The sequence below is a fragment of the Phaethon aethereus genome (genome assembly GCF_964289735.1).
Source record: "Phaethon aethereus genome assembly, chromosome: 6".
Taxonomy (NCBI): Eukaryota; Metazoa; Chordata; class Aves; order Phaethontiformes; family Phaethontidae; genus Phaethon; species Phaethon aethereus.
Genome location: NC_138580.1, coordinates 8538131 through 8564803, shown reverse-complemented (window position 1 = coordinate 8564803; position 26673 = coordinate 8538131). Strand labels below are relative to the sequence as shown.

Sequence of the window (26673 nt, the reverse complement as noted above, 5' to 3'; positions counted from 1 at the left end):
TGAATTTGGAGGTTTCTGAGCAGAGGAGCGATACACTCTCAAGAATGATTAAATTTTTGGAATTTAATATACCACCAGAAATAATGCTAATGCTCAGATTTTACTTAACAGATTGGCCGTAGCTGAAGATGGTGCATTTTGCAGAAGGAGCTTCTTCCAGTGGCAGCACGGAGAACAATCTTTGCAGCCATGACTTATGACTGCGGTGTCTTAGATAAACCGTTAGCCAGGTCTGTTAATGCAGATTTTCTTCCAGGTTGGAGATTCCTTTTTCCAGTGTAGAACGGGAACCTCCAAAATTATTTGAATCCGTCAAAGTGTCCTTTCCAGGACAGCAGCTTACACAGGCACCTTGGTCTTTCCTGATGAGACAGAACGGTTCAATTTTCAGAGGACTGATCCAGAGTCCTGGGCTAGTCAAAGTCCTTGGGTTTAATTCAGTGTAATTGGGTGAAGTGTAAAGCCTATACTATGCTGCCAGTCAGAGCAGGTGATACAGTGATATTCTTAAATACTGCAAAATTCTGTGAAAGCAAGCTGCAAAGAAGCATGAGGAAGAGAACTAGGCAGAACAGCAGCTAAAAGCTCATCCAAACCCAGCTGAATCTGGGGTCTCCAAATGTATTTTTATTCTCTGTTAGAACAGGGTTTCATCGTTTAAACCATGATCCTGTAGCAGTCACAGTGCTGAAGTAATGTCTACTGATATGTTTAATTGCTTTGTTGTGCAGGGAAATACCTCGAGCAACTTTCCTAAGAGCTAATTTTAATTACTGAGTTTAAAATATGTTAATTTCCTCTTTAAATTGAAATAATAACACCCCAATAAAATTTAATCCCATCATAATGCCTGTTGCTTGCACAGTCAACCTAAATCGCCTGCCCAGATTCCTTTATAATTATTGATTGAAACTGCAAAGGCTAAATGGTTTTTGAGATTTGGGTAACATAAGAGCGGCTGCACTGGATGTGCCCAAAAGATCTGTGTAGCTCAGTATCATTTCTCTAACAAGGGCAAAACCCAAATGTCCAGGGAAAGCTACAACACTTTTCCACTCTCCAGCCATCTGGAATGTCCTGAGCCAAGCTTGCCCTCTCTGTGTTTAGTACCTCTCACTAGATTCCTTCCATGACTTTGTCCACTCTCCAACTGAACCCACCTATGCTTTTAAAATCTACGACACTCTGATGCAGATGCTCTGAACTTTGCTTACATATTGGATGAAAAATCTCTTCATTTGTTTTCCGATGTGCCAAAAAGAAAGCAGTGGAGAATCTGCTCCACTCCATGCTACTCGCCTTTCTAGCTCTGTTGTTCCCCTGACAAAGTTTCTGCTTTTTCAGACTCAAGAGTCCTAGTTGTTCCATAAATGAAAGCCATCTCGTGTTTCTGATTACCCTCTTCTGCCCTTCTCTGCACTTTCCCGGTTCTGTTGCACCTTTTCTGAAGTGGGGGACCAGAACTGCAACTGGTATTCAGGGTGTGGTAAAACCCCCAGCATAATTGTGATCCCTTCGTAAGTGTGATACTGTGGATCTTAGAATACTGTGCTAGTCTAGTCAACAAATCTTTCTATTAGTCCGTAAATTATTGCATAGAAAGCTTTTATCTAAAGACCACATCTTTCCACAATGCTCCTTTCCCAAATTCCTACTGAAATTATTGAATTATTTCACCAGGTATGGTAGATTAAACAGGACTACAGGAATGAAAAAATGTATTGCCAGTTGTTTAATTATTTTTGGGCCTCGGCTTACATCCACTGAAATCAAGAGCAGTGGAATTGGTCTCCTACTCTGTAACTAGAAGTGATTTAGAATTAAAAAGAACCAGTATTTATCTACAATTTAAAGCTATAATTACAGCTTGAAAGTATTTTTTATGCATATCAAGCCGTACTGTTCCTGACAGCTGAGATACTGTTCCACTGTGCCTCTTTAAGATTAATAGTGTCTCAGTTTCATACACAGCAATAAGTGTATGTTCCAAATCTTTAATTATTTCTTGTCCCTAGGCTTGCGCAATTTTATCTAGCATAGACATTTATAAGACAATACATTAGTCTTCAAACAGAATTCATGACTATACTTGCCATTGCTTTGGAGTGTTACTGAAAACGCAATGCTCATATTTCAAAACACTAAGATGAAGCAGATGATAGCATTAGCTCAATACATTAATGGTAGCCATAGTTTTAAATATAGAAACCTGACAGCTGGTACTGACAAATGCAGTAATTGCCCAGTATACGAATTCTGTCATTTTCTCAGAGACATCAGGCTGCTCTTGAAGGGACAGATGCTTCTTAAACTGACTTCTGACACTTGACTGGTATAATGTACCTGTGGAGGTGATTTACCTCCGCTAGCTGATGCATTCTGCAGCTCCTTCAGATGGGAGATACTTGGGAAAGGACAGGTATGCAGACAAGTTTGCAGTGACTGATTTCACAGTAATCAATAACCGTGTGATCTTAGAATCACAGAATCATTAAGGTTGGAAAAGACCTTTAAGATCACAAAGTCCAACCGTCAACCCACCACCACCATGCTTCCTAAACCACGTCCCACAGCGCCACATCCACACGTTTTCTGAACACCTCCAGTGGTGGTGACTCTACCACATCCCCGGGCAGCCTGTTCCAATGCCTGACCGCTCTTCCAGTAGAGAAATTTTTCTTAATATCCAACCTAAACATCCCCTGGCACAACTTGAGGCCATTTCCTCTCTTCCTGTCTTCAAGACCTTCAGGGAGAAACTTAATACTTAAAGATCCTGTGCAGGGAGGGGGAACCTCCAGATATGTACAGTTATTAAGTTTAACTCACTTCTTGTCCTTTTTTAATAGTGATTTATTTACTTGAGGACTGAAGCTGTGTATAGGTGAGGTAATACTAGATTTTCAGATATTCTACCTAAAAGTTACTAGCTCTGAACACTAGTGGTGTTCCAAAACTCTGCTAAACCCCTAAAAAAGGGTAGAAATTGTGTGTATTGACATCATTTGTAGAAACAGTTGCTCTTTCAGCCTGACATAGGACACTGTTCAGTGAGACCTGGGGCAGTGCTGCCCTTTTAGGGACTTCAATTCAAACCTCGCGACGATTGCCTGCGCATCTGGGAAAACCGCCAGGCCAGGCTATTACACAAAAAGCTGCGCAATAGTAGCTGACGGGGACACTCACTGCGTGCCCTGTGCTGGCAGAAAAAGTCATTTCATGGATCAGCCGCTGTAGGAGAGGTTCCAGAACAAACTGGTCCCCAATAACCATGTTGGTATTTCCCAGTACAGATTGGTAAGAAGAAGTACAGGAAGACTCACAGTCTGACTGCTGCCTTGTGCTGACGTCTGTTACCGTCTGATGGTTATGTTCAGGTTAAAAAGGATCCTATACAAGTTTTTTTCTTAATCTCAATGGAAATTTAGAATTTATGTCCTTCATGGGAATTCTGAGCATCTTTTGAATTGGCAGAAGAAAGGGTCAAGGGCTGCCATTTGCACATTTCCACATTGCAGAACAGAAGCGAAAAGAAATCCTGACATTACTGTCACTGGGAAAAGGACCAGCATTTGGCCATTTTTTTGAGCATTTATAACAGTGTTATTAGAGAAAAGGAGAAGAGGGATTCAGCGTGCTTACAGATTTTGATCTGTGTTTCTGGACTGATCTCTCCCAGGGCTCTACAGGAAGATAGGTGGAACATCATAAACCTACAGGAAGCCTAACAGGAACCATGCCGTACATACTTGTTTCCCTCAAAAGGCTTTAAGAGGCTGTTGACTTGTCTGGTAGAGGACTAAGAGGCTGCTGAATTAAGAGCTACATTGGATTTATTACGGCATTATCAGGAACTGAACTGTGAAGAATTTGAGAGGTAGCATCACACTAGCATCAAACTCCTGGAATACTGGGCAGTACAAGCATGTGCCTGTTCTGGCACCGCGGGGAAGCGGAAAGGCTTATCCCTCTGCCGTCTTTAAAGGTGCTGCATGAATTACAGCAAATGAAATATCCTGCAAAACTGGTATCTCCTTACTGCTAAGCATTTGCTGGAGATTAGTCTAAGTTTTCTTTTTTTTGCTTATTTAAGTTACACTTTCTAGACTCTGCTTAGCTAATCAGGTGGTAATAAAACTAAGAGGTCTGTATTTTGCAAGCTTGTATTCATTTTTTAAAATCTCGGGGGAATAGCTACATAAGCAACAGTTTGCAAATTCTGAGCTATGCTGATTTAAGTAGGAAAAAAATATGCTTGGGTCTTTAGTATCTGATGAATGCTGCCTTATATTTGAAACTTTGTCCCTAGTGGAACCCATTACAATAATGTTTATACAGGCTTATGCTATAAATGCATGATATTTTCCCTACAGCAGAATATGTTGGAACCTACTCCTGATTAAAAAAAATAATGTGTGAATGGGCCATATCCCAGAGTATGGGTTGCTATAGACATAATTGTGCCCTTTTATTAACACATAAAGCAATGGAAAATAGAATTTGTTAACATAAAAAGGGCTTCACACAGCAGGCAGAATTGATAGGAAGCACACCCTGGATCTCCTGCAACGTGTGTAAATGGGACACCAGCCAAATCCTCCAGAATTCAAGGAAACTTTCAGAAAGCTGTGAAGTACCTCCCCAAGCTCTTCCAGCCTGATTACAGTCGGCATTAGAGCTAAACAGGAGGCCAGGTGAGCCTCCTGGATAAGGCTAGCCACAGATCTAAACTCCACTTCTGCAAAAATACACTCCAGCACATCTGGATCTTTAGCTGGCAAGTGCGCACAAAGCCTGGAGAGAAGGGCCGTCGCAGTAGAGAGCGGGAAGATGAGTGATGGATCAGCTCATGCTTAACATTAAATAGCAGGAAGAGGTGATGTCACAGCAATATTTTGGTTGCACAGGTGACCTGCTTTCAACTCAAGCAGTATTCGTCCTGCAGTAGGCCCAGCCAGATGACACATGTATCTACATACACGGTTTTCTCTATATTAAAAATATATTTCTCTATATTCCTTCGCACCAGCACAGCAACACTTACACTTTCTGTAACACAATATACTTTAAACTGCCTCAAGAGAACAGGGTAGAGCCCTTCTCTCCTTCTGCCCTTGCCCGTACCCATCCCTGGCAGAGGAGATAATTTACGTGGACTTTTATACTCTGGAGTGACAAGGGCCAAGGACAGGAGTTGGAGAGGACACTTCCAAAGATAGGTCTCCTCTTCCACTCCTCCTCGTGCTGTGAACCATAGACACAAGAAAATGCTCTCCCGTCACGGAGCACAGGGTGAGACTGTCACCAAGCTTGCTTTAAGCCATAGAACCTTTTAAAGATTCAGGCAGTGATGTGGGAACTTCATCCCCCAGACAGGAGTGAACAGGCTGACAACACGCAATGCTGTGACATGAGACCTTATTATTCATACATTGAACTGGAACACAGAAAAACTCTGGCTTAGGCACAGATCTCTTGTATAAGCTCCGTTACTTAGTATATTCATGACTTTATTTTGCTCTGTAAAAAGGGAATTATGTTATTTCGTGTTTCATCCTTGGGGCTGAGGAGATGAAAACCATTTCTCACTTTGTGTGGAACAATGAGGCCCTGTTCTCACTTGGGGTCTTAAAGTCTTGCTTTAATGTAATTTAGAAAAAATAAAAACGGTTGAGCATTACAGAATGAAATAGAAATGCTAAACTTGATTATTTAACTTCTCTTTCACGAGTGAAACTGATGTACAGGGAAAGGTGCTAACCCGACTTGCGTGACTTCGTACACATTTTCTCACTGGCCTCTTCCAGGTCTGCCATCAGCACTGCCCTGTTTGTAGACTTTATTAGCGAATCAGATCAGTGACATGCCATTCCTTTAAAAACAACAAATTCATAAATTCTCCATTTCTCCTTCCTTAAACCCACCACCGCGTCTAAAACCCGTCTCTCAGTCTGTGTCTGCGCACTAATCGCTTCTATAGGACATCCTGTTTTTATAAGAGCCCAAATTCTTATTTGTTGCCTTGATGTAAGTCCATGGCTTTTCCTCTGCCAAATAGGAAACAGAGGTTCCATGTAAAGATACGGTTGTTCAGTCTTAGAGAAGACTTCAGGGCAATGTCACTGTTACTCATAGGGATTATTCTTTGCTCTGTGAGTAATTCCAGTAAAATCATTGGAATTATCTGAGGAGTGAAATATGATTCAACATGAATAAGTGTGGCTGTGCCTAGACATTAGTGGAAGACCAAATTCAGCACCAAATAATAAAAAGAGACTACAGAGAAGTTTCCATTTGGAAACGTTTGATCTTTTGAAAAGGACTAGATAATGTCTGAACAACAACAACAGTTAATTGCGTATTCCTATTTTGTGGATTATGTTGATCCGTTACTTGGATTCATATCTGAAAACCGAGGTACTGTTTCAGATGAGTAGGTGGTCTGACGCTTCCCCACGTGCCAGTCCTTTTGGGTCGGCCTGGGTTTCCCCCACGCAGCGATGCAGCGGTTGTGCAGTGCGTCTGCAGAGTGCCCGGTGCCTGCTACCGGAACCCAAGTGTACCCTTCAGGAGACACGGACAAAAAATCTGCCATACACACTTAGCTTCAGACAAAAGCAGCTGAAAGCATTTTTTTTCCCTAACCCTAAATAGACATTAACATAATATGTGTATCTGCATACACAAAAGATTTTGTTCGTATAAAAAATCTAAAACGGAGGACCGTGCCAAGATTATACATTTAATTTCCCAGCATACAAATGGGGATCTAATTTTCTCTGGGCTGTTCATGCATTTTGCTTTTAACAAACATCCATATGTCAAATAGACCTTCCACATACTTCCCTGCTGGAGTTTTTTTTTCCTTTCAACTTGGTAGGGAACACTTATGATCCTTATTCTACCAAAAATATCTAAAGAATATATTTTGCTCAAGGCCTTCTATTTTGTAATTTAAGAGAAACAAATCAATTCATGGCTCTGGCAGTGTCGTGATTAAGACAAGCATACATCTGTGCAAAAATACCCCAATCCCTAATTAATTACAGAATGTTATTAACATTTTTAAATTTAACATTGGTTAATTTAATTTTATAAACATGACCATATGAAGTTACTTTTTAAAGACCGCTTTTCCATCTTTTGTCTGCAGTTTTAAAATATGGGTAGTTTAGCATTGATACAGAGATATCTGCTTGTATCAAAATTATTTTATATTCAGATAGTTCCAAGTCCTTTATGTAATGACTTCAATAACGGAGGCTTGACACTTCACTCCTGACTCGTGCAGCACTGAGTTGATGGCCAGTGTTAATGGGAGTTTTCTCTGATTAAAGGAAACAGGCTGAGAGTCATATTCTTTAAAATGAATACTTGTTATGAATGTATAATGCCAAAATCATCCCAGGTCATATTTCTCATATACCACAGCACATAAAATTGAGCTTAATTTTAAGTCTTCTTAATAAATACTCCACAATGGTATGCCCAATTAAAGTTAAAACGACCCACTGTTGAAGGAGATTTACTTATTGATCAGGTAAAGAGTTGTACATAAAATGACTCTCCAATTTAATCAGTTGAGGTCAGTTATTTTATGTGACTAGTGGAACTGATGAAGTTTGAACAGCTGTAAACTTTTGTAAGATGCCTATTTTACTTTTTATTTGTTTAAAAGACAGTGATCAGTCTTGAACATTGAGATAAATTATACTCAAATATGCACTTCTTTACTGCAACTTGCAACAAGTGTTCTAGTGGCTGTCCAGCCTTCCCTTGGTTACAAACTTAGTACTTATAGTGGACTTATGTAATCCTTAAGTTTCATTTGTAATCTTTAACCTACTCTCTCTTACTTTTCTGTGATCCTATTAAAAATATGATTTATAAGGCAAACAGCAAAACACTTGCTTTTCTGTATACTCATTATTCTCGCTACTCTCATCAAGTTCAGTCATGAAAAAGTATCTTTAACAAGTGTGGTGTGAGAGAGGGATTGTGCCGGGGAGTCAAAGGAAGTGAGCCGTTTTCATTCACAGATAATACAATGGCCGTGCTTTTTGTGGCCTGTAACTACATCTGCACTGCTCACTGAACCATCCAAATTTACACTCAGCTAAAGAAAAGCACATTTGGCCAAAAACCAGATACATGTTTAATTGGTATCTTAATGTGCATGTTCAGATACCATCCTTGGTAGAAACATGTATCTGAAGCAGCATTGTTAACCCTCTTAAACAACTCGGTAGCCTTATATGTTTTTTATCAACATTTTTGTGTGATTTTTTTTCACACATAAAGTCACAAATCAGAAGCCCCAGCTTTAGAGAGATGTATATGCTGTTATAAAGTTAGTTGGAAACATCTGAGTACCTGTGGTGACTGGATGACTCCTAATTGCCAAACTCAGTTCTGCACTGCTTTGGCCAGCCTCACCTGCAAACACTAAGGAAACTGAAAGGAATACATCGGTGTTTTCATGGATTTTACACATTTATAATATATATCCACTGCTATATCCAGCACTGTTGTAGAGATGTAGCAAAAAAACCCCCAGAAACCACCACTGCTACCCCCCAAAAAAAACCCAGCAAAACAAAAAACTGGGGAAGAGATGAGAGGCAGGTGTTGGTGGCTGATAGCACAAAACACATTTTTCCTGTCTGTATCCACTGGTAAGATGGTGTGACAAGGCAAGTGGACTGAATATCAAGAAGTAAAGAAGAATGAAGCCTTATGCTCTTAAAACCATACCCTACCCTACCTGCTGATCATGGGCTACAACAACAATTTTGCAACATAATTCATTCCAAGCACAGTCTATAACTCATGGTGGCATCATAGACCAGAGGCAACTTTTGTTATCAGAAGCTTCCAGAAAGGGTTAAAATGGGGTTTCAGCCCCAAGACCTGGCTGCTTTGACCTTAAATTGCTTCAGACCAAGTTACTAAGCCCCTGAAAAGAAAAAGATACTTGTGCAGAGCATGACCTGCTAGCTGGGGTAGTGTTTGTGTTTTTTCACAGCCTTCATTACTGTAATATCATACATAGGGTTTTTCATTTGTTTGCCATGCAACTTATTCCCCTAAGATTAGTCCTTTTCTAGTCAAGCAGTTTAAAGCTAATCACAGTTGTTATTTTAATCTGTGCTCACCATTAAGAATTCTTGCAGAGCTATTTTGCGTGTTAGCAATTATGGTCTCCCAATGGAAGTTTATGATTACAGCAAAAGCAACCTGTTTAATACTTGGCACCTCTTTAGTATACAAGCATTAAACCCGGGAGCATAGAAGCATGCTAATGCTGGTGATGAAAGTACAGCAAATCTATTTAACGAACTCTGGTTTTAAAATACAGCATTGGAGAAACGCCATGTGATCCTCATGCATATTTGTGGTCGTCCCCCTCTCTGTTTTTCACTACAGTAACAAGGTACTAAGGTGCTGTTGATCCTTCATTCATTTTATGATTGTCATCTCTGAAACGCAGGATATCCTAATGCTTTCACCAAGACAGACTAAAGGTTTGGTCCTGGTTCCAGTAGCGCTAATAGTAAAATTCCCTTGAAAGGTCTTAATGCGGTCTGACACTTGCATATTTAGACAAGCATCCATGTGCCTATGCTGAAATACGAATTCTTTCTTCTGTTAAGGGAACTAGTAATTGCTGTCACTGATCTAAGTGTCAAGACTTACTTAAAAATTATGATCTACTGTCAAGGTCAATCAGCAAAGACCGCAGGAGCAAATTTCTGCTTCGCATGTTGATTGTCCCTGTGATTCTGCCATAAAAATTAGACATAGTAATACATATTAGCTGAATTAGATAGAGCATTAAATGACTATGTAAGAAAAAACACTGCAGGGGGATCGCCCACCCCGACCCAATTCTCTCCCATTTAAAGTTATTTCCAGATAGGGTAGGGCAGAGGAGTCTAAAAAAATCCAGTGTTCTGGTTCAAGCTGATACAGTGAGATGCACAATCATTATTGTGCATGATCTCCACTGATAAATGTTGGTGATTTACATCGACAGGGGTGAAATTTGTCTCATGGTGGATAAATATATTTTGTTCAAACTTGAGAAATGGGGGAACCACTGACAAGTCAAATATGCTATCATTTTCTTAATTTTTCATGTGAAAATAATTATTGTAAAATGTTCAGTATAAGAAAAACAGTGTTTAAAAAGTCTGTATCTCCATACACTAGAGAGGTACCTTAAGTCGCTGTTGTAAGGGTTTTAAAGAACAGAACATCTGAAGCTGGGCTAGAGGTCTATTTTAGTAGAAAGCTATAAAACGTGACCTAACCATAGTCAGTTCTCCTGGGACAGCAATTACAGCAATAAATGTTCCACAGCAGATGCTAATGCCATGAATAAACAGTCATCCTCTAAAATGAAAAGAAATTTTTGCCCCCACATGTCTTTTAGAGTCCCATTGTACGTGTGGAAATGTAAAGGAAATGTAAAATTGATATGCACACCATGACATCGGCTTTAGTCTCCTCTGTCTTAGCCTGGCCGCTATAAATCTGTCCCGGCTGTAAGAAACACTGAAGGAACTAAATGGTCAGAATTTGTGTCTGTGTTTTTTATTAGCTTGCCTAGAGTAAAGTAGGGGTTATCGGTCAATGTCAGGTTCAGCACCCAGTGACCCACTGGGTTAAAATCATGGTAGTCACAAATCAAGAGCATAATGAAGTCTGAGAAGAGGGCTATGCTGATTTATTAGGACATCTGTCTGGCTATAGACAGCCTAGTACTGCCCCTGCGTAGTGCGAGCTATTAGCATAATCCTCACCATGAAACATCTTAGAGATTTAGAAGAAAGTAATAAAGTGTTCAAAGGAGACCAGCAAAACCAGAAGGGTTTCTCTTGTAGTGCTCATTTTAAGTCTTAACTTTTTATGCCAATACCCCATAAAAATAATACTAAAAATAAATTAATATTAAAAATAAATTACTGTCTTCAGTTTTCCAAAACCACTGGATTTTCAGAACACATCTGAATGTCTGTTCATAATAAAATAAAGTCACTGCCCCTGCTACTTTTCAAAGACTTTTTCATCTTTTAATTTTTTATTATTCATTTATATTTAACCACAGTGGTGTCATCCACATATAATGTTATCATCACCTTCATTCTTATAAAAATAATCTCCTGAATTCTGTAATCTTAAATGTAAACTTCAATTTTTTGTGCCAGTTATTTTGACTACTTTTAAAAGAAAGCAAGAATTAAACACAAACTTCCTGATCTTTGCCTATAAATAAGACTAAGTCCATATCATAAATGCTGTATGCTGTAAATGCTGTAATACTGCTTTATATCCTCTAGGCCAGGAAGTTTGAGAGATGCATGCCAACTAGTACTGTCATGTGCAAAACTACTGGTTTTTGTACATGAAAGGCATTCAACTGAAAAATCAGACAGATCGTTATTTCTTCCTTGATCAGAGATAAGGTGAAATAGGTTTCAATCTATGAAGATTAAATTATTCCTTGAAAATTACTTTATATTTGACTATGTATTAATAAAGATTGTCAGCACTCATATGCCTTCAGAAAAAAAAAAAGTTCAATATTGCATTTAAAAAAATATATGGCTCTGAAGGTTGACTGAGTTTCATCACTGGTATTATTGCATGTCCTCTATATTAAATGTTATCCCAGATAGGAATTTAGCTGGTAACTATAAAAATGTGAGATAGTGGGTAGTTAATAAACAAATACTGAATACTTGAAAAATACAAAGTACAAGCAAATACTGCAAAGTGCTGTCATGCAGATCTTTTTAGACCAGCTGTGATAACAACAATTCTATACAAATGAAAAGTGTGGAAGAATTAATTTAAAATGATCAAGAGATAATTAACTCATTAAGGGTGTGAGATTTCTGAGGCTTCTTAAGATTAGGTAATTTCTTGGCGATCTTTACCATTTCATATCCGAACAGCCCTGAAACAGCAGCTAGAGAACAGTACTGCTGAAATACAGTAAAGAATCTGTAACATTTTTGCCATCATGGCATAGTTATGAATGACGCTTGATAAATTTTGGAAAGATGCAAACAACGCACAACCTCTCGTCCTACCTAATGGAGGCATCAACAGTAACGCAGCAGCAAAACCATTGAAGTCCAATATGTAGTAAACTTGCTGTTGTTAAAGAGGAAACTATGTCTGGAATGAGGTGAGCACCTTTTTGCGAGGGCTGAAGACCTCCCCCTGTGAGCAGACAACTTTTACAAGACCAGACGAATGCATGGAGGTTGGCAGGGTCCTACAGCCATCTTGCAGAGGGATGCAGAGCTTGAGGAGCTCCTCAGAAGTGCCCCTGCAGCTACCGCATTTGCTGTAAGGCGGAGTAGAAACACCCACTAACTGCACACTAGCACGTGTAAATCACTGCTTTGCTTAAACCGGAGTTAAGTCTGGCCAGCCCTCACTGAGCAGTATCAATAGAGAAGAAATAGAAATTCTGAGCTATCGACATTCCTGCGAAGTTTTAAACTGTCTTTATTTTAGATTCAAAACCCTCAATTTCTCACGCTGCTATGCTCGTTTTTTGTCTACAGTTTGTGTACTATTCAGTGAAAACATTTATACTTAAGAATACAAGACCATTTCTTAAATTCAGACAGATTAAAAGAACCTGAAGTAGAGTTAGCACCCACTTAGAAAACTGAACATGAGGAAACATGTGCATGTGTGTAACTGCCCTGATTAGCAAAGGCAAGATTCAACTCGTGTGTGATGCCCTACTTATTTCACTTAGGTAAGAAAGGTTTTGCTAGTCCACAAAAAATTAAAATGTGGAGAAACTGAATACCCAATCATTTATTTGAACTCAAGAATGAAAACTATGGTGTGCAGTATTTTTTCCAAAATAGCAACATAAACAAACATGTACGTGCATAGTACTTGCCTCCATAAATTCCAGCGTTGTTCTTCCAGCTGAGTCACTAAATGCTCTATGTATTTTTTTGAGTCCATATATTCCTAAATGAAAAATGATTAAAAGGTTATTTTTCCAATGTTCAAAGCATTTGCAATATTTTGAGTAAAAGACAGTCAGAGTCAGTTTGCGGAGTCCACTTTCATTTTGCACCCAAGGTTATCCCATGTAGACAGAAATCACAATGATGTAAAAATCTAGATTAAAGCCAAATTTGGATTCATACCTCGTGAACAGGGCAGTAGCCTAATGCACTTTTCAGACATTATTTGAGGGGAAGGCAAAAGGCGGTGAGGATATGCAAGCATCACAAATAAATTAGAGTACATATAAATACATATCCCTATTCTAAGCCCAGAATTCTCTTCCCTGGATCCAAACTGAAGAGTAAGTTCTCAACAGTGCAGTCACTGTTTTGGTGCATATTTTGTTTACTTTAGGTATAAATCAAAGTGAACTGAATATTTGACTCAAATATTTATTTCATGGATGGTGTGAAAAATTATAGCATGTACCCTATTCGAAAATGAAACTATAACTCAGATGCTATATCATTTTCCAGTTCAACTTTTGCAGATGCTATAACTTGCAATATCAACTATGTGAAAGTTACTGTATTTGTGCGACAGAATTTCTGGTAAATAATCATGATCAGATTAATAATTTGGATTTTTTTTTTTAAGTCTATTCTTTAAACCCAATGCAAAGAGATGGTGTTTATTCTCAGCAGAGAAATAAGTCAGTAATAGAAATATACCACTCATTTCCAGGAGGAAGGCAACTTCAGTGTTATTTATATAAAATAGTTCAGAATGAAATAACATGTGATATAATGTGATGTATTTGTATGACAGCAGTACCAACACAGCCACATTACTATTATTCTGAGATCCGAAGAGTAATAATACAACTCTCTTGAAATATCTCACCAAAGCAAAAATATGTTTGAAAGCTCGTACTTCAGGAAATAAGTATTGGAATACTATGTGGAAAAGAATCCATCTTCACTTTCTGGAGACAAAAGCTCTGTTTGTATAGCTCCACTGTTTTAGCTTTGGACTCATCATAATACCACTTTGTTGGGTTCTTGTTTGTATTTTTACTTTACTATTATTATTTCTTTTGTGTACAAATACGGATTTTTGTTGCAAAGTAGTTAGTTCTTCTGAGCCATTTATCTTCATGACCAGAAATATGAGATAGCTACCACAGGGACAGTACATCACCATGTCTTCTCAAGGTGAAGATAAATGTTAGATTATTTTAATGATCATAATTTATCTATAAATGTAAATTTTTATTTTGCAGGACTGGAATTGTCCTAAGTGACCTGTGTTTCTGCCCAGAGTAATTATTTTCTTCTTCTGACTGAGAGAGAGAGAGTGGTTCCTCAAAGACTATCATGACACAAAGAAATGGTCCCTGGCAGAGTTGGGAAGGAAGAGTAAGAAGCTGCTGCTGAGGAGCCTGTGCAAATGCATCTCAGCTGTATCCTGCTCGAACTGTGTTGCTCGAAAACCTGTGGGCGTTGTGAAACTTTCCATTAAACTCTGTGGTTGCCCCAAGCTTAAATTTTAATCTAACTGCTGTAGATAGATGTATCTTGTAGATGTTACTTTCAGAAAACATTAAATGTAAATTCTGATAAACGCCACGAACTGCGGTGGCGTTAATAGAGCTTTTATACCAGTGCTGTTTAGATTAGACACTGGCCACAGCATCAGCTCTTACTCTCCCTGTTCCTCGAGTGAGTTGAATTTTACGTGGAGTACACCATGTCAATTAAGCAGCAAGCTGCTTCGAAGCCAATACAAGTAAAGTCATTCTGTAATACACGTATACGACAGTTCAGAAAAAAACCACTGTATGAATGTATAATGATGATTGATTGCGGTATCAAGTTTTAAAACAAGCGGCCTTTTTTTACTTATTATTTTTTACTACAATGAGCCTGGTATAAATTAGTATTAATACCTTTATATCTTTTTAATGTAATATTAAACAATATTCCTGATTTATTCATCAGTGCACTTTGCCCTACAGGCAAGGATAGGATCAGCAGTTTTATTCTGCATAATTCTAGCATGATAATATAAAAAACTCATTCTGAAGCAATTTTCTCAAAAATGCTGTCTAGAAATAGACAGTGGGGAAAAAAGAAAGCAACGTGTTTATCCTGTATGACTGCCGCCTTAATGTTAAGTTTTTCCTGTGGCAAATCAGAAACACTATTCTATTTCTCTTTGAAGACCTGCAACTCAGGAGTATTGCCAGTGTGCAAAGGCGATGTAAAAAAATCAACCATGATTTGATAGAACATTGTAATTAGAAGTACCTCCTTTCTACTGTGCTGCTATGGCACATCCATGCGCCAGCCGTGTCCAAAGCTTCAGACAAGGTCTCTGTTCCCAAGCCCAGATTTCTGCTCTTTTCTGCTATCAGCTACCCCAATAAGCCAGACTCTGCAAACCCTGGATCTGAACGCAGCATTATCATTTTGTCAACGTGAAGCAAATAGCGAACAGTCATCTGAGATTTAGAGCAACTCTGTGATTTAGAATAACTTGGCACATTCCATGAAAGCATAAAATCTGAGAAAAATCCCATAGTAATCACACTTCTTCACAAAGACTATATATACAATTCAGTAAGTACCAACATTTTTCAGTACCCGATAGATCACATCGAGAGGATTAATACAAATATTTTGTAGCTTCCTTGGAGCTCTGTCATACAAATGTTTGCACCAGGTAGACTTTGAGTAGCACGGCTAACTGTCGAGTCTGAAAAATTACACGGAGCGTCGCTTCCTGATGTGAGTGTACGTCTGCAGGAGTTTGCGTTATTGGAAGGAGGATCCAAGTGACCTACACATGTGTAAGAAAAATACCTTTTCCTTATGAAAACAGAGAGAAGATCCAATAACTGAGTAATGATAAGGCTCATTTAGGCTGACACAACTGGTACTTATACCAGATACTAATAAGACAGGTCAATCAAATGGGAGAGAAAGGCTGTGAGAGCACAGTGGCCTCAGGCTTTCACCAGTGGCTTACGGATCTGTCTGTTCCCACAAGCACCTGCAAAGCAGGAGGGGGTAAGGCTGTGTAAAGCCAAGTCAACATTTCCGAAATTATTCAGCATTTTTAATCTGAAGTTGGAGGCTCCAAATTAGTGTATTTTTATAAATCTGAAGGTATAATATAATAACTGTGCTGGTTGTGGAATTTCCATCCAAGCTGTTACTCACAATTGCACTAGACCTCAGCAGCCTGAGCTGTGCTGGGTCTGCTTCAACTCCCACTCCAACCTCCAGCGATTCCTCCCGAACTGCAGGATTACTGAGGTGTCCATGATTAAAAAAAAGAAATATTTTTTAATCCTTTTCAGAATAATGGGTGAAACCTGTCCCCTTTCCTCTCAATTAGTTAGCTTCCAGCCAGGAGGATTTCACTGCTCCATCTATTCTCCTGTGATGGAGCAGTGAAAGTCCTCCTATATAACTTCACTGTTTTAAGGAAAAAAAATTCTGTAATATGTTTAAATGTAGAAAATCTTTCTAACAGCTGCGTAGAGTCTGGCATGCAGGAGGAGTTGGTATGCAAATGTCACATACCAGCTCATCTAATCTAGAGAGCATTAGAGAATTGCTTTACCAAAATCATCACTGCTTTGTGCTGAAACACGAGCCTACAAATATACTTAAGTATGTTCTTTGACAGAACTAAATATCTAACTTTGCAATGCTAAATTATTTTTCTTTTTTTTTCTCTCTTTTCTTTGTAGGCTAGATGGCTGTCAGGACGAATGAGGGAAGAGAAAGGAAATGAAGTGCCTCCACTGAGGCCCAGGATCCACTGCTCAGTATTTTGGTTGGTTACGTGGGTATTTGTTCTGGCATATCCACATTGTTGTGCTGGGCAGGGTATCAAAAATTATACAGCACTCTGAACATTTTCCCATCCATTGTTACAGAGCAAGCCCTTAGGGCAACCTTAGGCTTACAACAGGCGTCCCTCGCTGGAAGCTGGAGGTGATAAATTTAAGCTAAAGAAATAGCACGTAGCCTCTGCCTCTCTTAAGGAACTTGCACAGCTTGGTATCGAAGAGAGTTGAATGAGCTTAGCAATACGTGAAAAGGATTAAGGATACAGTCGTTGATCCAGCAAATCACTTGATTACGCACTTAATTCAATAGGGCTACTCATGTGCTAGAAGCTAAGCGGGTGCTTCGGAGCCCTTGTTGGGCCGCGGTCGCCGCGAGGCGCTGGGCCGTGCTGCAGCGGCGACGGCCCAGCTCTCCTCAGCCCGCGCCGCGCCGCGCCGCCGGGCTCTGCCTCTGCTGCGCGAGCTCCCAGCGCCGGGCCCGGGCGCGCCGCTGAGGTGCCCGATGGGCAGCGAGCAGGGAATTGGCACTCATCTTCCTGCCGACCGGCTTTGAGGCAGGGCCGGGAGGTAAAATGCCCGGCTCTGCAGGGCCCAACGCGTCCCCTTCTCCCTCCGGCTCGTCTAACGCCGCTCCTGGTTCCGTCGGGACAGACGCTGAGCAGACAGCCCTGGTGCAGCCCTCTGCGACATTGCCCCTTGACTGCGCTAGTATTTGTATTTGAAACCAGGCAGGGAAACATCAGCGTGCATCCAGGCTCTTCTGCTCCACAGAGGAGGATGTTTGTCACTGGGGACTAGAGAAAAGCACCGAATGAACAACCCAGTTGATGTACAGACAAGTTCCTGCGAGGATTCGGAGCCGTCCAGCCCTGGAGACTGGGAACTGCAGAGAGAGCCCACAGTCATCTGTTACAATGCGGAAAGTCATATTTTCACAGGGAAAGGTTATTTGGAATCAAACAACAAAGCTGTCTGCAGCCCAGCAGCAGGCTGTTGCAATTAGGCAATGATGCTAGCAAAGCAGAGAGCGGATGGGATTGACCTGGGAGGGGGAGATCTAAGCTGTTACACCAAGTGCGGAGACACAAGTCATCTTTGACGGATCTTGGAAGTGTGCCCTGGGGTAAAGCTGTAGATCTAGGGAGAGTGCCTTCAGAGAATATTATAACTTTGGTAAAATATTTATTTTTGTTATCATCCCGCTGCATAAACCTTTGATAGAAAATAGGCTTTTTTCCAGCAGCCCAAGAGGACATACATATATATATATACATATTCCTGTCTGGACTGTTTTTCGCATGTCTGAAAGCGTTATAATTGAGGATTTGAGTGAGCTGTCTGTTATACATTACTCAGCTGCACACTAAAAATAAATCAGGTACAAAAAAACATAAAACCTCTTCGCATTAGATATTTTTGTCACTGCCTTCAATACCACACCAGTCTAGACTGCTCACTTTTGGTGCTAAATAGCAATAAAAGCTAAACTGGGCGGCTTAAGAAAAGAAGATCTTTTAAAACTGCCATTATTGCTGATTTATTATTTTCCTACCTGATTTCATTATTTTAATTGTCAGTTTTATTAACAACTGGCATGAAATTGTACATTTAGAAGATCTGCAATGGAGCAGAAGGCTGGCAAGAGCCCTCATGCACATACTGTGGAATTATATCATTATGGTAAACCCAGTAATGATTATTTTAATAAATATGTTGAGCAAATTTCTTAATTGTCCAAAATCACTTAAGCTTCAGTGAACGGTTCATATTACATCTCAGCTGCAATGATTAAAACTGATTTACCAACTCATCTGAAGCCAGTTGTTTTTGTAAAAAATCAGCTGGGTTTTCCTCCTGCTGCTGCTTGACTTCTGCTTTGCACCCTATTAAATGGCACTATCCACAGAGGACAGCAGAGTTTAATAAAGCCTGAAGTAGCACAAGCTCAGTAGCTAACGGGCAGATTCTGCACCCTGTGCACTCTGAATACAGGGATGCAGAGAGAGTTTGCAGAGGAATGGTATCCAGCTCCACAGCTGGCATCCAGAGCCCCGCTGCCTTTGAATTTTTCCAGTTTGTCCCCAAAGAAGCACAAGCTCTGGGGTAGCGACGTGGGTGCTCTGCTACTCAGTGACATCTGATGTTCATGTTCTTCCTACACGGGGCCATGGAGAATGCTGTAGTTTTACATTATCTTCCACCAGCTTATAAAATCTTCTGTTTTCCAGTAAGACCCTTTCTACGAGGAAATCTCATGGCTCAGGCAGGCATGTGCAGGAGGAATGTATGAACCAGTATTCTGTGAGGGTTCTTCCGCAGCTTAGTAGACCATATCTGGAAGGTGAAGAAGAGGTTTGTTGAGAACCACCACCACCATTCAGATTTCCAGATGCCTGGCTGGTTTGGGTTGCTCACCTTTTAAGGGTTACAGTGGTTTTACATGTCAGTTATACAATCTGCATGGGCCCTGACTAAATCATACCTGCTATGGTATGAGGATAGCAATGATGCTGGAAGACTAAAAGCTAAAAAGTTGACTTAATTGAGGTTAATTACATTAAAGTAGAATTGCAGTAAATCAATGAAGTATCTTGGTACTGGGAATGAAGGAAAAAATCCCAGAGCTTCCCAGCTGCTACCCATTGATGCTAAGGAGCTAAAAAGACAAAAATACATGGTTCAACTTTCCAAAGGGAAGCCTAAAGACAGATTCAGGAAGAAAAATAGCAGAGCAGTTTTCAGCTGGACTGAATCTGATTAATTCCACCTCTTTTGATACAAGTGTCTATGTTGTCTACCTCGATTTTGGTAAAGCTTTTGACACCATCTCCCACAGCATTCTCCTGGAGAAACTGGCGGCTCGTGGCTTAGACAGGTGTACTCTTTGCTGGGTAAAGAACTGGCTGAGTGGCCGAGCTCAGAGAGTTGTGGTGAACGGCGTTAAATCCAGTTGGCGGCCGGTCACAAGCGGTGTTCCCCAGGGCTCGGTTCTGGGGCCGGTCTTGTTCAATATCTTTATCGATGATCTGGATGAGGGGGTCGAGTGCTCCCTCAGTAAGTTTGCAGATGACACCAAGTTGGGTGGGTGTGTTGATCTGCTGGAGGGTAGGAGGGCTCTGCAGAGGGATCTGGACAGGCTGGATCGATGGGCTGAGGTCAATTGTATGAGGTTCAATAAGGCCAAGTGCCGGGTCCTGCACTTTGGCCACAACAACCCCATGCAACGCTACAGGCTTGGGGAGGAGTGGCTGGAGAGCTGCCTGGCAGAAAAGGGACCTGGGGGTGCTGGTTGACAGCCGGCTGAACATGAGCCAGCAGTGTGCCCAGGTGGCCAAGAAGGCCAACAGCGTCCTGGCCTGTATCAGGAATAGTGTGGCCAGCAGGAGTAGGGAAGTGATCGTGCCCCTGTACTCAGCACTGGTGAGGCTGCACCTTGAATACTGTGTTCAGTTTTGGGCCCCTCACTACAAGAAGGACGTTGAGGTGCTGGAGCATGTCCAGAGAAGGGCAACAAAGCTGGTGAGGGGTCTGGAGCACAAGTCTTATGAGGAGCGGCTGAGGGAACTGGGGGTGTTCAGTCTGGAGAAGAGGAGGCTGAGGGGAGACCTTATCGCTCTCTACAACTACCTGAAAGGGGATTGTGGCAATGTGGGTGTTAATCTCTCCTCCCAAGTAACTAGCAATAGAACGAGAGGAAATGGCCTCAAGTTGCACCAGGGGAGGTTTAGACTAGATACTAGGAAAAATTTCTTCACCGAGAGGGTTGTCAAGCATTGGAACAGGCTGCCCAGGGAGGTGGTGGAGTCACCATCTCTGGAAGTGTTCAAAAAACGTGTGGATGTTGCGCTTCAGGACATCGTTTAGTGGACATCGTGATGTTGGGTTGATGGTTGGACTTGATGATCTTAAAGGTCTTTTCCAACCTTAATGATTCTGTGATTCTGTGAAGTGAGTGCTGTAATCTTCTAGGATGCTGCAAAATGCATAGTAATACAGCATTGTATCTCCCTTGTAAGACCATTTCTTCTAAGAAATGCCTGCTGTCTTCTAGCAAGAACACACAGCTTCAGTTCACAGGTACACAATTTCTCAGTGTCCCGATTCCTGACCAAAATCAGGTGACAAAGCAGAGGCCACAGCAATCCTTGCAACATCACCTGGAGACTGCGTATCTGTAACCCAAGCCATTAGGTTCAAGATAAAAATAACGAAGAAGCTCCAGCAGATGCCCATGTTTCCCATGGCCTAGAAAATCTCTGGCAGTTGTAAAACCAACATACTGGCTCTTACTTCAATTTAATACTCTGGCCCCTACCTTTCAAAGCAGTTAATGGTTTATGCGACAGCTGGATTAAAGGACAAATGTCAACTTATAAAACAGTGTGACAGCTGTCCTCTTTCAGGGCAATAAAGCAGAGCCCAAGATAAAGTAGGTGAGTGCTAAGATAAATTCCAAAGATAGAACAAATAGATGAAAATAATATTTTACAGAAGATAGGCACTTGGATAGACAATTTCAAACTGGGATCCATTAAAATAAAAAAAAGTGTTTATTTGACAGACTGGAATATTTTTTAGAATAAGATAGGATAGAAAGCAAGATAGTGGGGAGCAAGGTCAGAAACCAAAAAGATGGATGAAATACAAGAGGAAGGGATAACTAAAACCAGAAAGAAGGACAGAAAGAGTAAGTACAGTGAACACATCTAGAACTTGACATTGGTTCTGTACAGATACCTTTTACTCCCAAAGTTTAGCATTTCTTGGGCCCAAAAGTCTCTATGCAAATAACAGGCTATGGAAGTTTTGTAATTTCTGCTAAATACTGAGAAAATTATTCTGTTTTGCTGTATAACTATAGACATTTTGTCCAATAAGCAAATCCATACTATTTCTAGCTGATTTTCTTTCCCTGAAAGAAGTATAAATCAGTAAAAGCAAATATAAAGCATTAACTGGAATTTACTAGAATTATCTTGAAATAGAAAAGGATGACATCATACCAGAAAAGTTTGAATTTGTGAGATATCCTCTAAGTCATTGAGCTTTTAAGACCAGTTAACAGCTCATTGAACAATACATCAGAGGTACACACAGAGGCTGCTGCAGGAAGAAAACCCAAGATCATACAGAATTGTGTTCTACAGCATCAACAGGTGGATGCCCTTGACTTGTATTTGGGATCAAGTCAGGAGATCCTTTTGGTAATCACTATGCGTAAAGGCTGAGCATCCTGAGTGTAGCTTGCTGGGAATGAAGTTCAAGCAGACTAGTTAGGGCCTGATCCTGAGCAGCAGGGAGCAGGAACTGCAGCAGATGCAGATGGTGGTGCAGATTATGGGCTGCATTCACCCATGCTAGTCCCAGAGGAAGGAAAAGCACCAAGAACTCTTTGAGCTTCTCAACTACCAAAAAAAATCAAAGCCACTGCAGCAGCCAAGGATTTCTGTGGGAAATGGGAAAAGCCTGCCTTTTTTCCAGGAAGAGGAACGGATATGGACAAGCAGGTTGAACCACAGTGCCCTGGCCATGTCTCCTGGGCAGGTTTGGGGCTGCTCTCACAGTTACTTCAGCCACTCAGCGTAAAACCTCTCTATACAGTGAAATACAAAACGAACACACAAAGTGAAGCTTAGCATAGTGGTACATGTGACAGTTCCCAGTTGTTCAAAGTTAGTGATGACCATGTGTAAGTTAAGGAGGTGTAAGAGTGACAGAAATGTTTATATCCCAGAAATTCCACGAAGGAAAAGGCGTCGGTGTTATTTAGGGCAATAGCAGTTTGCTATATAGCTAAACCAGACATTTAGAGTCAAGAAAAATGAGTGCAAGAAGATGTGCACATTTTATGAGTTTGCTGCTACTCAATGTGCATATTTACATGAAATAATTAGCTGTAGTCTTGTTTATGTCAAATCCAATTTACATTAATAAACTTCACCCAGCAAAGACAGTGATGCTGTAAGAAAATGCCCAGAAATGTTAGCAGCCATAAAGATGCAGAGTAAACACTGGAGCATTTAATTAATCAATTTCTGACATTACCAGGTAATTACAATTTGAATAATTTCTTGGATGTTTTTTATGAATATAAATCAACCACAACACACAGAAGAACTCCTGGTTGGAGGCATTTGACTTACGTAGACATATGGCACTTGCACATGACTCACACTGACTAAAGAAAACAAGGAGTTATAACAGAGAGAGAAAAACATTCATGGGATCTATTGCAGAGTTGGAGAAAACTAATTCCAAGGTTATTACAGACGTTTGGAATTCACGATAAAGACGCTTCATTCGTGGTATGTACAAGACTTGTTAACTCATTTGGAATAACTGTCACCATCCCTCCTAACAACAAGTACCTCAGGACCTGAATTTTTCTACCATTTTCTTTCATTGATTCATTATCACTTGCCATCACATTTATTCTGGCAACTTCTGACAAGGGACAAGGTACACGCACACACAAATCAAGCGTATTTTCGTATGGTTTTATTTCTACTTAAAAAAACCCTAAATTAAAAAAAACCAGTAGATGCTCATCAGTTCAATTATTCTCTTACTAAAACTCCATAGTAAAAAATACTAAAATATATAAATATAATGTAAAAATCCAACACAGTGTTGCCAAAATTCCCACTAATTTCCGTGAGATACTCAAGAAAAGAAGAACTGCTATAAATGCAAGAGCATTGGCCGTGCTTGTACTTATTTGCACAAATGAGAAAAAAAAAATCACTAAAACTTACAACATATTTTCTTGTAGGTAACAATTCAATTCGCTGCGTGTGAGGAAGCTAACCTTCCCTGAGAGTTTCGCAGACATAGGCAGCTCTGATCAGAGCGACTGGCGCCGCGTTTAGGAGGAGCTCGCAGTCCCGGCGCGGGACAGGCAGGCGCAGCGCGTAGCCTGACTTCCTGGGCGCGGGGGATTAATGGTCAGAAGTCTGGCCCTTCCCAAGTGGTGCGTAGGCTGGACGGCACCATGTGCTACCGGTTGGAGATAAACTTTAAGTGTATCAGGGATTTACTGAAAGTGGATTTAGTGGAAGGAAAAGGTTTCACTTGAATGGTCAGCTATAAGCAGAAAGTTCAGTCAAGTCCCAGGAAGGGAATAAGAACTGGAAGATTTGTGCCAGCAGAAGCATCCAAGCATGCATTTGTGTGGGGTAGGCCCGTTAAATACTTAAGCCAATCTGTCTACTTCTACTGTAGTTACGTGCACGATGTCTTGGTAAATTCTGGGTGGACCAGAAAACACAAAAGCACCGAAAGCACCATTTCTTGCTAGGCTGCAATTCCAACCCTGTTGTCCCCGCAGATGCTACAAACCCAGCCGTACAGTCTGGGACAGCAGAGGCGATCGGGTGCATTGCAAGATAGAGCCTGCGCGGACTCCGCGGGATGCAAAATGACACAACGAAGTGCTGCGTGGGCGCAGTTCGCTGCAGACATGGGTTTTGAGATGAGCGCAGTGCTCCAGCTCTTCAGCTGGCCTCGGTGACAGGCGTGTTGCAAGCGGCTACGCGGCAGCCTCCGTGTCGTTCCGAAAGCCGGAGCGAGCTGCGTGCCGGCCACGGAATGCGAGTACAAAAGGCTGCTTTGATGGGCAGCTGAGAGCCAGCGCCGTGCTCCCAGAGCGGCTGCAGTGCGTGGAGAGGGGACCTGCGGGAGGCCTTTATTGACCTGTAGTCAGAAGTGGAGCAGGGAGATGATGCACTTGGGTCAATACGAATGCACATTGTTGAGTTTAACGTGTAGGAGTAACTGAGTGTAACGTAAAGGTTTGCATAAAGGAGAAATTGGTAGTTTTTCCTCCTCGCTTATGTTCCAAACAAAGCAAAGAACTCCCTTCAATTTCTGCCTATAACAATTGTATTAATAATCATTATTATCTTGTGCTTTTGTAAGAGGTCTAACGCATTGTTAATGTTTTGTCTTCCAAATGCTTGTACCTTCAGTATGCCATGTACAGTAGATGCTAAACAAATGTAGTGACACTACTCAATTTAAAGAGAATCTATGTCCTTTTCATAAAAATTAAAGTGAACCTTTAATTTCACTCAGCAATTTAGAATTCACAGGTACGATGTGGTTCCAGTGAAACCAAAACTGCAGTTTAGCTCCTGGTTAACATTAATAATTTTTCTGCTGTTGAATATTGCTGCACTTACAGAATTGCAGATGCATCTCAAATGTTATCTGCCTAGAGATATTAGTTACAGCTATTGCAAAACATTCTGTTTATTCAAATAAGACTGAAACAAACACAAACTGTAGCATGAAAGGCTTGAAAATACTTGTTTAGATAAATATTCATTGTCGGCTGCTACACCGGGTATATAGTGACAGTTCAGATTACATGACAGCTTTTTGTTTTATACACTGTCTTGCCAGTTAGCATTCAAAAATGTCACTTTAAAACGCCCTTAATTTTATGTGTGAAATAGCAAGTGAAATACTTGGCTGTCCATATTTCTTAAACATGAATCTTTCAATCCACAGGGAACTTAATGTGAATTAACAGCAAGAACATAAGCATAAACCTTTATATTTCTGCTAATCTAATTCTTGTCATTAACTGTGGCTTACTGGAAATGTTCTTTACAATATTTAACTGAATTACATTTTAAAGGTCTTTATCATCATTAGCTGGAATATCTATGGCAACAAGTGATGAGTCATGTTGGTGTACCTGCTGCTCCACTGCCAACTGTGGTGTCTAGATACTGCGTCTCTCTCTTGGATAACAGAGACATATGCACAATTTCCTGCAGAAGCCTTGGTTCTCACCGGTCTGAGACACAGAGGACAAATTAAAACAAAATACGTACTAATCCTGTACCTAAAAGCATTTTTTTTTCACACGAAGGTGACATCCCGTTTCTTGTGTGTAAGGGCATTACAGGTCAGCTTCAACGAGAATTGTGCCGACCTTGATGGAATTAACTGAGGGTATGTCAGTCCAAAACGGAAGACAAACAAGAGATACACAAAATACTCAGTTTTCCCTCTCTACTGTAAATGGGTGATTTTTAGAGTAATTGGGCAATAAGATTTTTAAACACTGGTTTAAAAATTTTGTCATTTGGGAATATTATTTATTTTACATAAACAATCCAATACATACTGACCTCTGCTGTCATCTCGCATTCGTTAAGCATCTTGTGTTTCTGGGTATTTAAAACTAGTGGCAGTAATTTATATACAACAGAAGGGTTGAAATACTGCATCTGAGCTGTGTAGGTGCTCCATGCGTGAGTCACGGACAATTTACTGTATGATCCTCGCAAGGGCTGATGATTTAGATTAATTTCCATAAGCCTTAAGATGTTCGCATGCATACTCTAGGTCAGAAATATTGACCTTATATTAAATCACAGGACAAAAAAACCAACACAACTTTAAGAAACGTTAAAAGTTAAGAAGATTCCAGCCCAGAAAGTGCTAAAGAATAAGGTATGTGTTCCCTTTCAAATCTTGATCCTCTACACTAACAGGCGTTTCGTCCATGTGCTTATGGCAAAGGTTGATTAGTCTCGAAGGTGCTGCCCTGCTTGCAGGCAGCACCTACGGCGGCAGTGGAGCAGGTCTCACGGGTGTCCAGCTCCCACTGGAAGCCTGCAGAAACGGTAGGAACTTCTCGGATCTCACTTCTTGCATAAAGAGATGCCTACCATGTAAGTATGGCTTTAAGCTGCTACAGAATCAAGGTAGTCATAAAACGAAACCATTGTGCCCGCTCAGCCATACTCACGTAATCTTACGTGGCTTCGCTGTGAAAAGTGCTGAGCATCTGCAAGTCTCATTGATATTGC

The 26673-nt window shown here is 40.6% G+C and overlaps 1 protein-coding gene across 1 annotated transcript in view; it reads right to left on the bottom strand.

The window, feature by feature from the left end:
- NCKAP5 (NCK associated protein 5) overlaps positions 1 to 26673 on the bottom strand; it is a gene marked incomplete at its 3' end in the record, with an annotated part of 384285 nt that overhangs the window by 267934 nt on the left and 89678 nt on the right. Inside the window, exon 2 of the mRNA XM_082001372.1 lies at positions 12928 to 13005. Within this exon, the coding sequence (XP_081857498.1) occupies positions 12928 to 13005 (78 nt within the window). The remainder of the gene's footprint in view (positions 1 to 12927; positions 13006 to 26673) is intronic.